Source organism: Solanum pennellii, chromosome 12, assembly GCF_001406875.1.
Source record: "Solanum pennellii chromosome 12, SPENNV200".
Taxonomy (NCBI): Eukaryota; Viridiplantae; Streptophyta; class Magnoliopsida; order Solanales; family Solanaceae; genus Solanum; species Solanum pennellii.
The window spans coordinates 5,219,689-5,232,537 of NC_028648.1; the positions used below are offsets into that span (position 1 = coordinate 5,219,689).

The 12,849-nt window shown below is 32.4% G+C and overlaps 2 protein-coding genes across 2 annotated transcripts; one reads left to right on the forward strand and one right to left on the reverse strand.

Moving 5' to 3' along the window:
• Positions 1–4,345: 4,345 nt before the first annotated feature.
• LOC107005895 (interactor of constitutive active ROPs 4-like) lies at positions 4,346–5,951 on the forward strand. The gene is made up of 2 exons (XM_015204544.2): positions 4,346–4,568; positions 4,656–5,951. Exons 1-2 carry the CDS (start codon positions 4,555–4,557, stop codon positions 5,659–5,661), a joined length of 1,020 nt encoding a protein of 339 aa, XP_015060030.1. The 5' UTR covers positions 4,346–4,554; the 3' UTR covers positions 5,662–5,951.
• An 845-nt stretch (positions 5,952–6,796) lies between these two features.
• LOC107005389 (cationic amino acid transporter 8, vacuolar) lies at positions 6,797–8,989 on the reverse strand. The gene has a single exon (XM_015203974.2). The coding sequence runs from the start codon at positions 8,869–8,871 to the stop codon at positions 7,012–7,014; it is 1,860 nt and encodes a 619-aa protein (XP_015059460.1). The 5' UTR covers positions 8,872–8,989; the 3' UTR covers positions 6,797–7,011.
• Positions 8,990–12,849: the final 3,860 nt, after the last annotated feature.

Below are 12,849 nucleotides of genomic sequence, written 5' to 3' on the forward strand. Positions count from 1 at the left end.
TTTTGGGAAAAATGACGTCAAAATTCTAGATCATCAAAAATGCATGGACTATAACTAGAGAAAATCAGGAAATGAGAGGTTTACATGCTTTAAGGCTCGTTTACCTTGAAAATGGGTTATTGTGTTCGTGGTGACAAACTGACTCCATAACTAAGGTCTTAATGTACGTCTATGTAAATATTTGTTAAAAATGATGTTGGAATTCCAGATCACAAAAAATTCATGGACTATAGAACACAAAAATCGGCAAAATGGGAGGCTTACCTGCTCTAGGCTCGTTTGAGCTTAAAAAATGATTGTTTTGTCCGTGGTGATCAACAAGCTCCATAACTAGGGTTTTAATGGACGTTCATGTAAATTTTTGGAAAAAAATAATGTCGAATTCTGGATCACCAAAAATACATGGACTATAACACAAGAAAATATGTAAAATGGAGCATTTACCTACTCTTGGCTCGTGTGACCTTGAAAATGGTCCATTTTGACCGTAGTGACCAATTGACTCCATAACTAATGTCCATGTAAATTTTTGGAAAAAAGGATGTTTAAATTCTGGATCACCAAAATTCCCATGTACCAAATTGGGGGTTCACCTGCTCTGGGTTTGTTTGACCTTGAAAATGGATCGTTTTGGCCGTTTTGACCAATCGGCTCCATTGTTAAGGTCTTAACAAACGTCCATGTAAATTATCAAAAAGAATATGTTGGAATTCCGGATCACAAAAAAGATGGTGGACTATAGCACACGAAAATCGATAAAATAGGGGGTTTACCTGCTCTTAGGCTCGTTTGACCTTGAAAATGGGTCATTTTTACTGTGGTGAGTGGTGATTAACTGACTCCAGAGATAAAGTCTTAACAGATATCCACGTAAATTTTTGGCAAAAATTACGTCGAAATTTGGATCACCAAAAATCCCATAGAGTATAGCATACGAAATCCGCAAAATGGGGGTTTACCTTTTCTAGGGCTAGTATGACCTTGAAAATGACTCATTTTGGCCGTGGTGACCAACCTACTCCAAAGTTAAGGTCTTAACGGACGTCTAGGTATATTTTTAGCAAAAATGACATCACAATTTTGGATTACCAAAAAAAATGATAGATTATAGCACACAAAAATCGATAAAATGAATGGTTTACCTGCTCTAGGACTCGTTTGACCTATAAAATTGACCGTTTTGCTCGTGGGTGACCAACTGGATCTATAGATAAGGTCTTAATGGACATCCATGTAAATTTTTGGTAAAACCCACGTAAAAATTCTGGATCACCGAAAATACCATGGACTATAGCACACGAAAATCAATAAAATTGGGGGTTTACTTGCTCTAGGGCTCGTTTGACCTGTAAAATGGATCGTTTTGGCTGTGGTGACCAACTGGCTCCATAGCTAAGGTCTTAACCGGTGTCCATGTAAATTTTCGGTCAAAATAACATTAGAATTCTAGATCACCAAAAAAAATAGTGAAGTATAGCTTACAAAAATTTGTAAACTAGGGGTTTACTTGCTCACGAGCTCATTTGACCTTGAAAATGATCGTTTTGGTTGTGGTGACCAAGTAACTCCATATCTAAGGTCATAATGGACGTCCATGTAATGTTTTGGAAAACATGACGTTGGAATTTTGGATCACCAAAAATTAATGGACTATAACACATAAAAATAGGCAAAGTAGAGACTTTACCCGCTCTAGGCTCGTTTGACCTTGAAAATGGATCGTTTTGGCTGTGGTGACCTATTGGATCCATAACTAAGGTCTTAATGGACGTCCATATAATTTTTTGGCAAAAATGACCTCGGAATTTCAGATCACCCCATTTTTCCGATTCTTCTGTGCTATAGTCCATGAATTTTTGGTGGTTCGGGATTCCATATTCTTTTGTCTGAAATTTTTCATGGACGTTTGTTAAGACCTTAGAAATGGGTCTAGTTGGTCTTTAGGGGCTAATCGGCCCATTTTCAAGTTCAAACAAGTCCCAAAGCATGTATAACCATATTTTATCGATTTCTTGTGCTATAGTCCATGATTTTTGGTGATACTAGATTCCATATTTTTTTGGCTGAAATTTTTTCATGGACGTCCTTTAAGACCTTAGCAATGGAACATTCCAGGGGCTAACCAACCTATTTTCAAGTTCAAACGAGCAACAAAGTTGGTATGACCAGATTTTTCTGATTTTCATGTGCTATTATCCATGAATTTTTTGTGATTCCATATTCTGGATCTTTTTGACGAAATTTTCATGGACGTCCGTTAAGACCTTAGAAATGGAGTTAGTTGGTCCCCAGGGGCTAACCGATCATTTTCAAATTCAAACGAGCCCCAAAGCAGGTATAACTAGATTTTACCGATTTGTTTGTGTTGTAGTCTATGGATATTAGGTGATTCGAGATTTTTAGATTTTTTTTTTGCTGAAGTTTTTCATGGACGTCCGTTAAGACCATAGCAATGGGGTCGCTTTATTTTGAGGGGCTAACCGGCCCAAATTCAAGTTCAAACGAGCCCCAAAGCAGGAATAACCAGGTTTTATCGATTTTCCTATGCTCTAGTCCATGTTTTTTTTTGGTTATTTGATATACCGGATTTTTTTGGCCGAAATTTTTCAAGGACGTCCGTTAAGACTTTAGAAATGGAGCCAGTTGGTCCCCAGAGGCTAACCGACCCATTTTCAAATTCAAACGAGCTCCAAAACGGTTATAATCAAATTTTACCGATTTTTGTGTGTTATAGTCAATGAATTTTTGGTGATTCGGGGTTCTTGATTGTTTTTGCTATAATTTTTCATGGACGTCCATTAAGACCTTAGCAATGAAGTCAGTTGGTCCCAAGGGCTAATCAGCACATTTTCAAGTTCAAATGATCTTCAAAGCAGATATAACCAAATTGTGCTATAATCCATTAATTTTTTGTGATTCAGCATTCCAGATTTTTTTGGCCAAAATTTTTGATGAATTTTTTTGGCCGAAACTTTATAACTGTTGTAGAGTGAAATAAGTTTATGCAAATACATTCCATGCATTTATTTAATTTGGTAGAAATGTAGGTGTGATAATTTTTGTTTCCTATTTTCGACTTATGTTGAATGTCCTTCTTAATCTTATAAAAAAAAAGTCATTTTCTAGATTTAGTAACTTTAAAAATTCAACACTCCACTTGACAATTTAATATCACAAAATTCTAAGAAACATTTTGATAGATTAGGGTACATATTTTAAATTTATAATCATAAAAAAATTTAAAATAAATAAAAATTTAATGTCTAATCAAATAAAAACACATAGAATATGACACATTTGGTCACTGATTCAAAGTTCAAGGTGTTTCTTCCTTTATTTTACTTGGAAGAAGTTCAAAGGTTAAATGCCTTCACTACTATCTATAAGCTCTGAGACACAAGAACAGAGAAATAGAAAATAATCTGAGTAAAATTATCCTTCTTATTTATAATTTTTTTTTAAAATCGCGTAAAGAGGAGAATAGTGAACACATATTATAAGACGGAGCGCAGTATTGATTTTAAAAACTACAAAACACCTCAATTATGAATATGTTGACATGATTGTTCGAATACTAGTTTAAAACCTTTTGAACGATAGAAATCACGACAAATAATCTGAGACGAAGGGAGTAAGAAAGACATTTTTACCTTTTGTTTTTCCAAGAACATATTTTATAGTGTTCCCTGCCTTCTATGTTCAAAAAGTCCTTGTCCTACACACATACACTTGCAACTTCAAAATATTGCAAGGCCACCATCAAAACTTCAAATATTCATTTTCAAATCTTAAAAATGTGTCCTATAACATTCAATTCTCAAAAATCCTCTATTGTTGGTTCTTTTTTTCTTTTAAAGTAGATTTTTCTTTTAATTATATAGTATAGTATTCAAGGGCTTTGAAGAGGAACATCTAAGTAAACAAACAAGTAAGTTCACTATATATGTTTTCATTTTCTTGATTCAAGATTATCTCCTAATGTCTGCATTTTCTTCTTAACAAATCAACAGCTAATTATAGTGTCAAGCTATCTTGCACATCGACTATTTCACTAGGTATTTGTTCACCAAGACTTGAGCAGATGAAAAAAAGAATCATGTATTATAATGTTGGATGTATATTTTTTAATGATATTGACATATGCATGAAGAAAAAGTGGACAAGAAAATCTACTTTTGCTCTGCTCTATAAGCATGCTTCACCACTATCTATGGATTGTTTATGTGTCTTCTTTAAGCAGAAAACTCTTTCCTTTATCATTAACAAACAAAACATTTCCAACTTTTTAGGTAGCTAGTAAAGAAACAACTCATTGATGTATTAATTTGTATAAGTAGTAATACAATGTTTGGTAGCTAGTTAGGAAATGTGGTATTTATGTATAAAATTAATATGATGTTTGATTTGCAATTTAGAAACTCGCATACGTGGGGATAGAGGATGGAATAATTACTACCTACATAATTCTAACCAGCTACCATACGACTTTGTTTACAGAGATCAAGATTAAAGCTTTTGGAACCTTTGTTCAAACACTTGTATTAAGAAGTTGACATGCCAAGATTAAGGTGAGTTCTTGGCATCATTTGAAGTTCCCTCACTGAGATTCAACTCATTGTTTTTGACAGCAAAGTTTTCCATTTCATGTCTAATAGGGGATCAGATATGCTTCAAAGGCAATCACCTCGAGTCCCTTCGCAGCTCAGAACATCAAGTTCTGATTCTGATCAGAGAAGTCCTAAGATAGGAGATCGTAAATCCCCACGAGGCGTTCAATCTGATCCAGTAAAACAGAAGAAACTTGGTACAAGAATTGCAGATTTGGATACTCAACTTGGGCAAGCACAAGAAGAGCTGAAAGATCTTAAGGATCATTTAGCTTCAGTTGAAGCAGCAAAGAAAGCAGTTCAAGAACAGCTAGAGAAAACCAAGAAATCAACTGTCACAGAGACTGAGGAAATCCAAGAATCTAAGAGCAAATCAAAAGTTCAAGAAATCGACGTTCTCGAAGTGCCAAATGTTGAAATTAGCCACCCCACTAATGAAAAAATCACAACTTTATCAGTTGCTGAACCAGATAAACCATCACCTGAGGAGCTGGCTTTGAAGAATGAAGAAATGAGCTTGTTGAAAGCCAAGTTGGCAGAGAAAGATCAAGAATTCCAAGCATTTTTTCAAGAAAATGAAAACCTGAAAAAGGAACTGAATAAAACGACTCAGGAAATTTTATCCGCTAAGGCCAAAACAAAGGAAATGAATCTCAAGCTTAACCAAGTTACTCAAGAACTGGAAACAACTAAGAACGATGCTTCTACGCTAAATGAGAAGCTTGAAGCCACCCAAAAGGCAAAGGAGGAACTAGAAAGTGAGATGAAGAAACTCAGAGTCCAAACAGAACAATGGAAGAAAGCTGCAGATGCTGCAGCAGCTGTACTGGCAGGGGAAGTGGAGATGAATGAGAGAAGGCTCTCTGAGAGGAGTAGATCAATGGATTATAAGCGCTATGGCAATGTATTTGAACCAACAGTTGGAGGATATGGTTGTTACATGGGTTCACCAGGACTTATCGATGACTCTAATGATGGTTTTGGACGTGTGAAGAGAAAGGGTTCTGGTATTAAGAAGCTTGGAGACCTGTGGAGAAAGAAGGGAAACAAATAAGCTATTTCTGAAACTTACAAAGACTCATGTCAGTAATGGGTGGCTCACCATTTCAGTTTTCTTGGCTAACTTTTTGAATCTTCTTCATGACATCTAACCAAATATAATATGCTGCATTTAGATTTCTAGGTTAGTTTTTCTTGTATCCTAGTCTAGCTTGATGCAAGAGAGCAAAGGCATGTCATTTAGGAGTAATTGGATCCAAAATCTGATACGTTGAAGCTTAGTAGCTTCTGTTGGAAACTATTCTTGAGGTTCAGCAGTCATGCATATTGGCAAATTTGTGTTAAATCTTGCTTAGTCATTCATCATTGTTACAAATGTAGTAGATGAAATGATATCCTACGAGTCAACGACAAAATCATGGATGAACAGTTATTGTCTAGTAGAAAATATCCTCACAAAACAATCCAAGTAACAGTACGGAACGTCATATGGGAGTTTCAAACCTTTCAACTGAAGAGGAAGCATAACACATACTACAAAGGAAGATAGCCATATTCCTGGAAGTTTCCAACAAAGGAATTTTGGAGTTCCAATCCTGAATTTGCTCCACCAAAATGGATGAGCAAAAGTATCTGTTTTGAGCCACATTAGAGCTTCATGTATTGCTTATCTTGTTTCCTTTTTTCTTTTCGAATAATGTTGGACCAGCTAGTGATCGCCTTAACTACTCAATTGAGTATCTGTTACCTGCACTAATATAAGTACCATTCTCCAAATAATCCTGCCCCATCAACCTAGAATTTGAACTATGGTCTCCAACATCTTTATTGCCACACCATTACATGTGGTTATCTTGTTTCTTATTACTCGTAAATGAGTATATCACCAGTCTTCCAACTAGGAGAGGAACTGTGCTGCAACTGTTGTAATGGAATATACTAAAACAGATGAAACTTTAATAGACAAAGAGACAAGCTATTCTATTACCTTCTTTTTCCTATAACATTATCATTTGCATTACTGTAACTTCGAATCAGCCAAAAAGCTTCATGAGCCATGGTCAAATTTTGTATCAAAGGTTAGCAGAAAATAGAATTCTATGACAACGAAAATGCAAATGAAGAATGTTATAATGCATATGGTGCTGCACAAATGATGAATCAAATCAAGTAAAATATGGAAGATACCGGATGTAAAGACAAACATTGCTATTCCAACTTATAAAGCATATTTTCTGTCATAGGATTTCAGCAATAGCTGGAATAACAACTTTAAACATTCAGGGGGAAAAGAAAAGGAACATTCAGTTACATTGCCAACATCATTAGCTGTACATTTGATTCCTAGAGAATCTAAAACCAAATAACTGCAAAAGTTCATGGATCAATGTAAAGATCATACCAACTATGACACTTGATCAGAACTTTCTTTTCCCTCATCAATAAGAGACTTCTGCTTATCAGGATGAGCGATATCATATGTTGCATGGACACCAACAAGCACATAGTAAATTAGCATCACAGCACTGCATATGAAGAATCGATAAAATGCCTCCTTACCCAAAGAACCTATCAAAAATATATTCATCCCAATGGACAATGATGGTACCCATGGCACAAGAGGTACACCCCAAACTTTAGGAATTCTTTGTTTTGGAAGTAGCGCCATCCCTGAAGTGCCCAACAACCACAAAACGCCAGTCACAGCATACCCAACCCAACCTTTTACATCAGTACTCCAAAGAACTGTTGCCCCAACTGATGAACCAATTACAATGAACAAACACACAAGAAATTTACCCAAATCCTGCTTCAAAGTAACATCGGTAACATAGTATCGCCTAACAAGCAATGCAACAGCCATAAGCATGAAAATGGAAAGTGTACTAAATGAGAACACACTTGACAAGACATCCAAGCTCGTGAACAGAGCAAGAATGCAACTAGTTATAGTTGTCAAGAGTGTAGCATAAATCGGCGTTCCAGTTTTCGGGTGAACCAAAGCAAACCACGGGGGAATCATATGTGCTCTTGCAATCTGAGTTGTGTATCGAGATTGTCCCAATGACCCAACAAGCATACTCGTAGTCATTCCCTTAAGTGCACAAATCCCCACCAAATACTTTGCCCAATTCATACCTATACCTTCAAATGCAACTGAATAAGCTGCATTAACATCCACTTGAGTATAATTAACCATCATTGCCAACGCCAAGGCCATCAAACAATAAACAACAGTAATTATAGACATCGAACCAAGCAACCCTAACGGTATATCCCTCGATGGCCTCTTTGTCTCCTCAGCCATATTCGCAACCATATCAAAACCAGTATACGACCAATACACAACTGCTGCAGCTCTAAACACCCCTCCAGCCCCAAAAGGAAAAAAAGGCACCAAATTTGAAGTCTTTCCATTAACAAACCCAACAATTATAATAAAAATAATCACCCCAGCACTAACTATAGAACTTATCCAATTCAAAGTAGATGTCATCTTTGTCCCAGTTATAGCAACCACATTTGCAAGTGCAAGAACCACAACAGCTATTGGATCCAACAAATTAAACCCTTCTATAAAAGAATCAATCTTGATCCTCAAAAAATCCGGGTTATTCTTAATAATACTAGCAAAATAAGACGACCATGAACGTCCTAACCCAGCAGCACCCACCATAGCCTCTAATAGAATATTAGCAGCAGCTATAAATGCAACAAAATCACCCAATTCGATTCTCAAAAACGAAAAAGACCCACCAGCAACAGGAATATCAACAGAAAATTCTGTATAACAAAACACAGAAAGCAAAGCAGATAAACCAGAAATTGCATACGAAAGAACAATAGCAGGTCCAGCATCATTTCGGGTTTCTTGACCCGTAATGCTAAAAATCCCTGAACCAACAACAGATCCAAATCCAAGCCAAATTAAATCCCACCAAGTCAAACATAATTTCATTTCATTTTCCGATTCTTTCTTAAGCTCAATCAATTCACTGTTATCTGATGAACGTGAAAAAAGACGATTCTTGAGACGATTTGGGGTTTGAGAAAGGGCATTTTTGTAGGATCCAAAATTGTGAAAAGAGGGTTCGGGGAAGAAATCTTGTTTGCTAAAACGCCAATAACGCTTATGGGGTTGTTGGATTTTTGGTAAAGACTCCATTTTTGTTGAGGTTGAAGGAGGAGGAGGAGAAGTGAGACTGTATTTTTCGGAAGAATTTAAGGGAATTTTGAGTTGTTGAGAAAGTTCTGAGATTGTCATCTGAGTATTAATCGAATCCGACCAATTTCCGTTGGAATTCCAAGATTTGTGGAGCTATGAATTTTCCTTAATTTGAGGTAAAATTTAATGATCAAAATGTATTTGGACAGACATGTTGACATAATAACACAATAAAATAATTTAATCCGTCCGTTTTTATTTGTTCAGTATAGTAAAAACAATTGGTCAAACTATCTTATTCAATATTTTCTCGGTCAATTTTTAATTATCATTTTTTTATTAAATTAAAAAAAAATTGACTAATACTTTTTATGATTTATTTTTTTGTCTTATATAAAAATTATTCAAATTTATTATATTTTTCGTATAATTTTTAAATGTCTAATTTTTTTATTTAAATTAAAGTAATTTAATTTAATTATAAAAATTAATCTATTTGAATTTTGAAAAACAGAAAGTAGCTATTAAAAGTGGACAAAATGAGTATAAAAGATCAATAGATGATTGACTATTTTCCATATGTTTGGATTTTGGAGAATTTTTTTATATTTGTTCTTCACTTAATAAGACTCTTTAATGATTTTATATTTTTTAGGGGATTAATACATAATAATTAAAAGAATAATAGTGGAACATTATGTCCTCGAATATTTTTGAAACATGTCATATCCCAATAATTTAATTAAGATGAACTAGGATTTTTTTATTATTTTGCCTTTACTATTGAAGATTGATCCTTTTTTTATATTTAGATGATTTATAATTAATAGATGATTATCAAAATTAATTATTTTTTAAGAGTTTATTAATTAAAATTAAACGAAAAAAAGAATTACATTATTTATTAAAAAAAAAGATTATTAAAAAACAAACGAGTTATACGACGGTTCTTTATTTAATTTAAAATTGCTACTTTTATGGTTGTACCACATTTTCGAATAGAAAATTGTAAGTCACATCACACATGAATCTTGACTTAAACATGTTGAATAGAAAAGATATAATAAGATCTTTTAAATATTTTATATATACATAATTTATTGTGAATCTTGACTTAAACATGTTGAATAGAAAAGATATAATAAGATCTTTTAAATATTTTATATATACATAATTTGTTGTGAATCTTGACTTAAACATGTTGAATAGAAAAGATATAATAAGATCTTAAATATTTTATATATATATATATATATATATATATATAATTTATTTTTTCTATGGAGGGGTGAACCTCTCGACTATCTTTAGGTTCTTCCTTGCCAACGAAATAATTAACAAAATATTATCTTCTTTATTTATATATTTTTATTTTCTTCTTTTTATACTTATATTGTTTTTGAACGTGATTTAATAATATTATAATATAATTTTTTCCTTCTTACATATTTTATATGGAAAAAGTCATCTACGTAATTTACATCATTTTATTTTATAACTTTTATTCTAATAACATCAATTAACTCATATTCTAATTAATAATCTTCATTGCACATGTCTTTCAAGTTCATAACCCTTATAAATTTTGATACGTTAATATAATATCCTATCGTAAATTTTTATTTGATTACAATTTACAAGTAAAACTATCAATAGATTTAAATCAGAATAAAAAAAGTAAGTTCTTATCTATTATTTAAGGTAGAAATGACAAACTTGAAAGAAAATTTCATTATCTGTTTAGTAATTTCGATATCTATATTTTTATTTACTAAGAAGGTAGCAATAAAATTGATCAAAATTCTCTTCTAATTGTTATCATTATATTTCAATTCTTTTTATCCTGAAAATGCTTTTTCTCTTAATTTTATTTCCCATTCTACCAATATGTTTTCTTTTATTTTTCAATTTCTTATTTTTCCATTTTGATTTTTGTTCTACTAACATGCTTTCTTTCATTTTTCAGTTAATTTTTTTTTATATTGGTTTAGAATGCAATGTAATTTATTCTTAATCTTTAATTGTAAAATTCTATTGAAAATTGTTGCCTCTCGAAATAAATTCATTAGTCAAATTTCAATATCATATGAGATAGCTAATGATCAGAAATACTAAAAATTTGATAACTAAGATTACAACAACATTACAAAATACTTTTGTGCACTTCAATTTCTTTTGTTTCCATCTGATGTTCGATATTTATATTGGAGCCCGACTAAATTTGGATTTGCGCCAGGAAGTCCCAAATTGGGGGTAAAGCGCTCTCTAACAAAGGGGGGCTCGAACCCGAGACTTCTTGGCCGTTAAGAATGAAAAAGTACTTATCACTCCATCACAACTCTTGTTGATTTCTATATATCTTTAGTTAAAGTCAAACAAACTAATTAAAACGAATTGGAGAAAATAGATTATTGTTGACTTTAACTTTTGTGTAATAAATTAAGTTTTCTGAAATAGAAAGGCAATTATTCTCTTCCAATTCATTTTTTTAAAAAAATGGAAGTAGCAATCAGTATTATTGTCCCATCATTGTGTTGGTTCTGTGTTTTTCACAACATGTAAGTTATTATGCTGCGGGCCGAGGAAGAGGTAGGATGAAGAAGTCATTCAACATAGAAAAAGGTACTAAAAGATCATCATTAACGTCGATAGACGTATCAAATAGGACAGGAATATGATTATTTTGGCTGAAGCGGGTGGTGCGATAGTTAACACAAATAATTTTGGTATAAATCACGAGCATTGTTGTGGTGATGGTGATGATTGTGGTGGATGTGGAGGTTAGTTAGTTATCGATTTGATCGATAGCCATGTTATATATTTTTTTAATTTATTATGGTTGATAATGTATGTTTTCTTAATTTTATTTATTTTGTGTATGTTCTTTTACTTAGAATTTTTTTTATCAAACTAGGCCATTATTAAAATCAATTTACCAAGATACTATGTTTTTTTGAAATTTTACAAAATTAGTATAAACGTAGTTCTCAGTAACATTTTAGGTAATCTTTATTCAAAAAAATTCAATAACAAAAAGACAAAAATCTGACAGAGTAAACAGACATAAAACGTTATTGTCAGTAACTTTTATAATTCGTTACTCTGAAGCACGTTTTACAATTAAAACGTGACTCACAGTAACGTTTCTTTGAAATGGTTGAAAATTGAAATTTAATCTTGTACATGCCTCATTCGTTACTCAAATTTCCACTATTAAAATGGATAGATATATTTTGTACATACCTTCTAATATATATGATTCTCTCTTTTCTTTCTCTTTTATACATAGACAATACCTTTTTAAACAAAAGAAAAAAAAATGAGGAAGACTTTGAACAAATTGGAGCTTGTCTTATATCATTTCAATTTTAAAATTTGCGAATAAATCATGTGAGAGATCTTCTTCTAGCCTAGGTAACCATCTCTTCCAAATATTAGACCAATCGGTTTCTTATGATTATTAAATATTAGACTATCAATAAAGAAGTTATTGAATTAATATTAATGCAATAAGTAAGCAAGACAACTATTAAAAAAAAAGGAATTAATTGATATCGTAGAAAATCCCTCATCACTCTCTTTTTTCTTGCAAAAGTATTATCTATGTATGAAAAGAGAAAATAAGAGAAATTTATATATAAAGTTGAATGAGGCATGTACGAGATTGCATTTTAATTTTTAATCATTCTAGAGAAACGTTATTGTGAGTCACGTTTTAACTGTAAAACGTACCTCAGAGTAACGAAATATAAAATATTACTGACAATAACGTTTTATGTCTATTTACTCTGTTAGATTTTTGTCTTTTAGTTATTAATTTTTTTTGAACAAAATATAACCTAAAACGTTACTGAGAACTACGTTTATACTAGTTTTATAAAAAAATTTTAAAAAAATATATTATTTTAATAAATTAATTTTAATAATGGCTCACTTTGGTCAAAACTTCTTTTACTTAAGTATGTGTACATGGTCAACGGTGAAAATAGATGGAGCAGTGATGAACCAATTATGTACTTTTGAATATTTTCTTAATAATAAAAATTCAGATTTTATTGTAAATTTTAATTATCGATA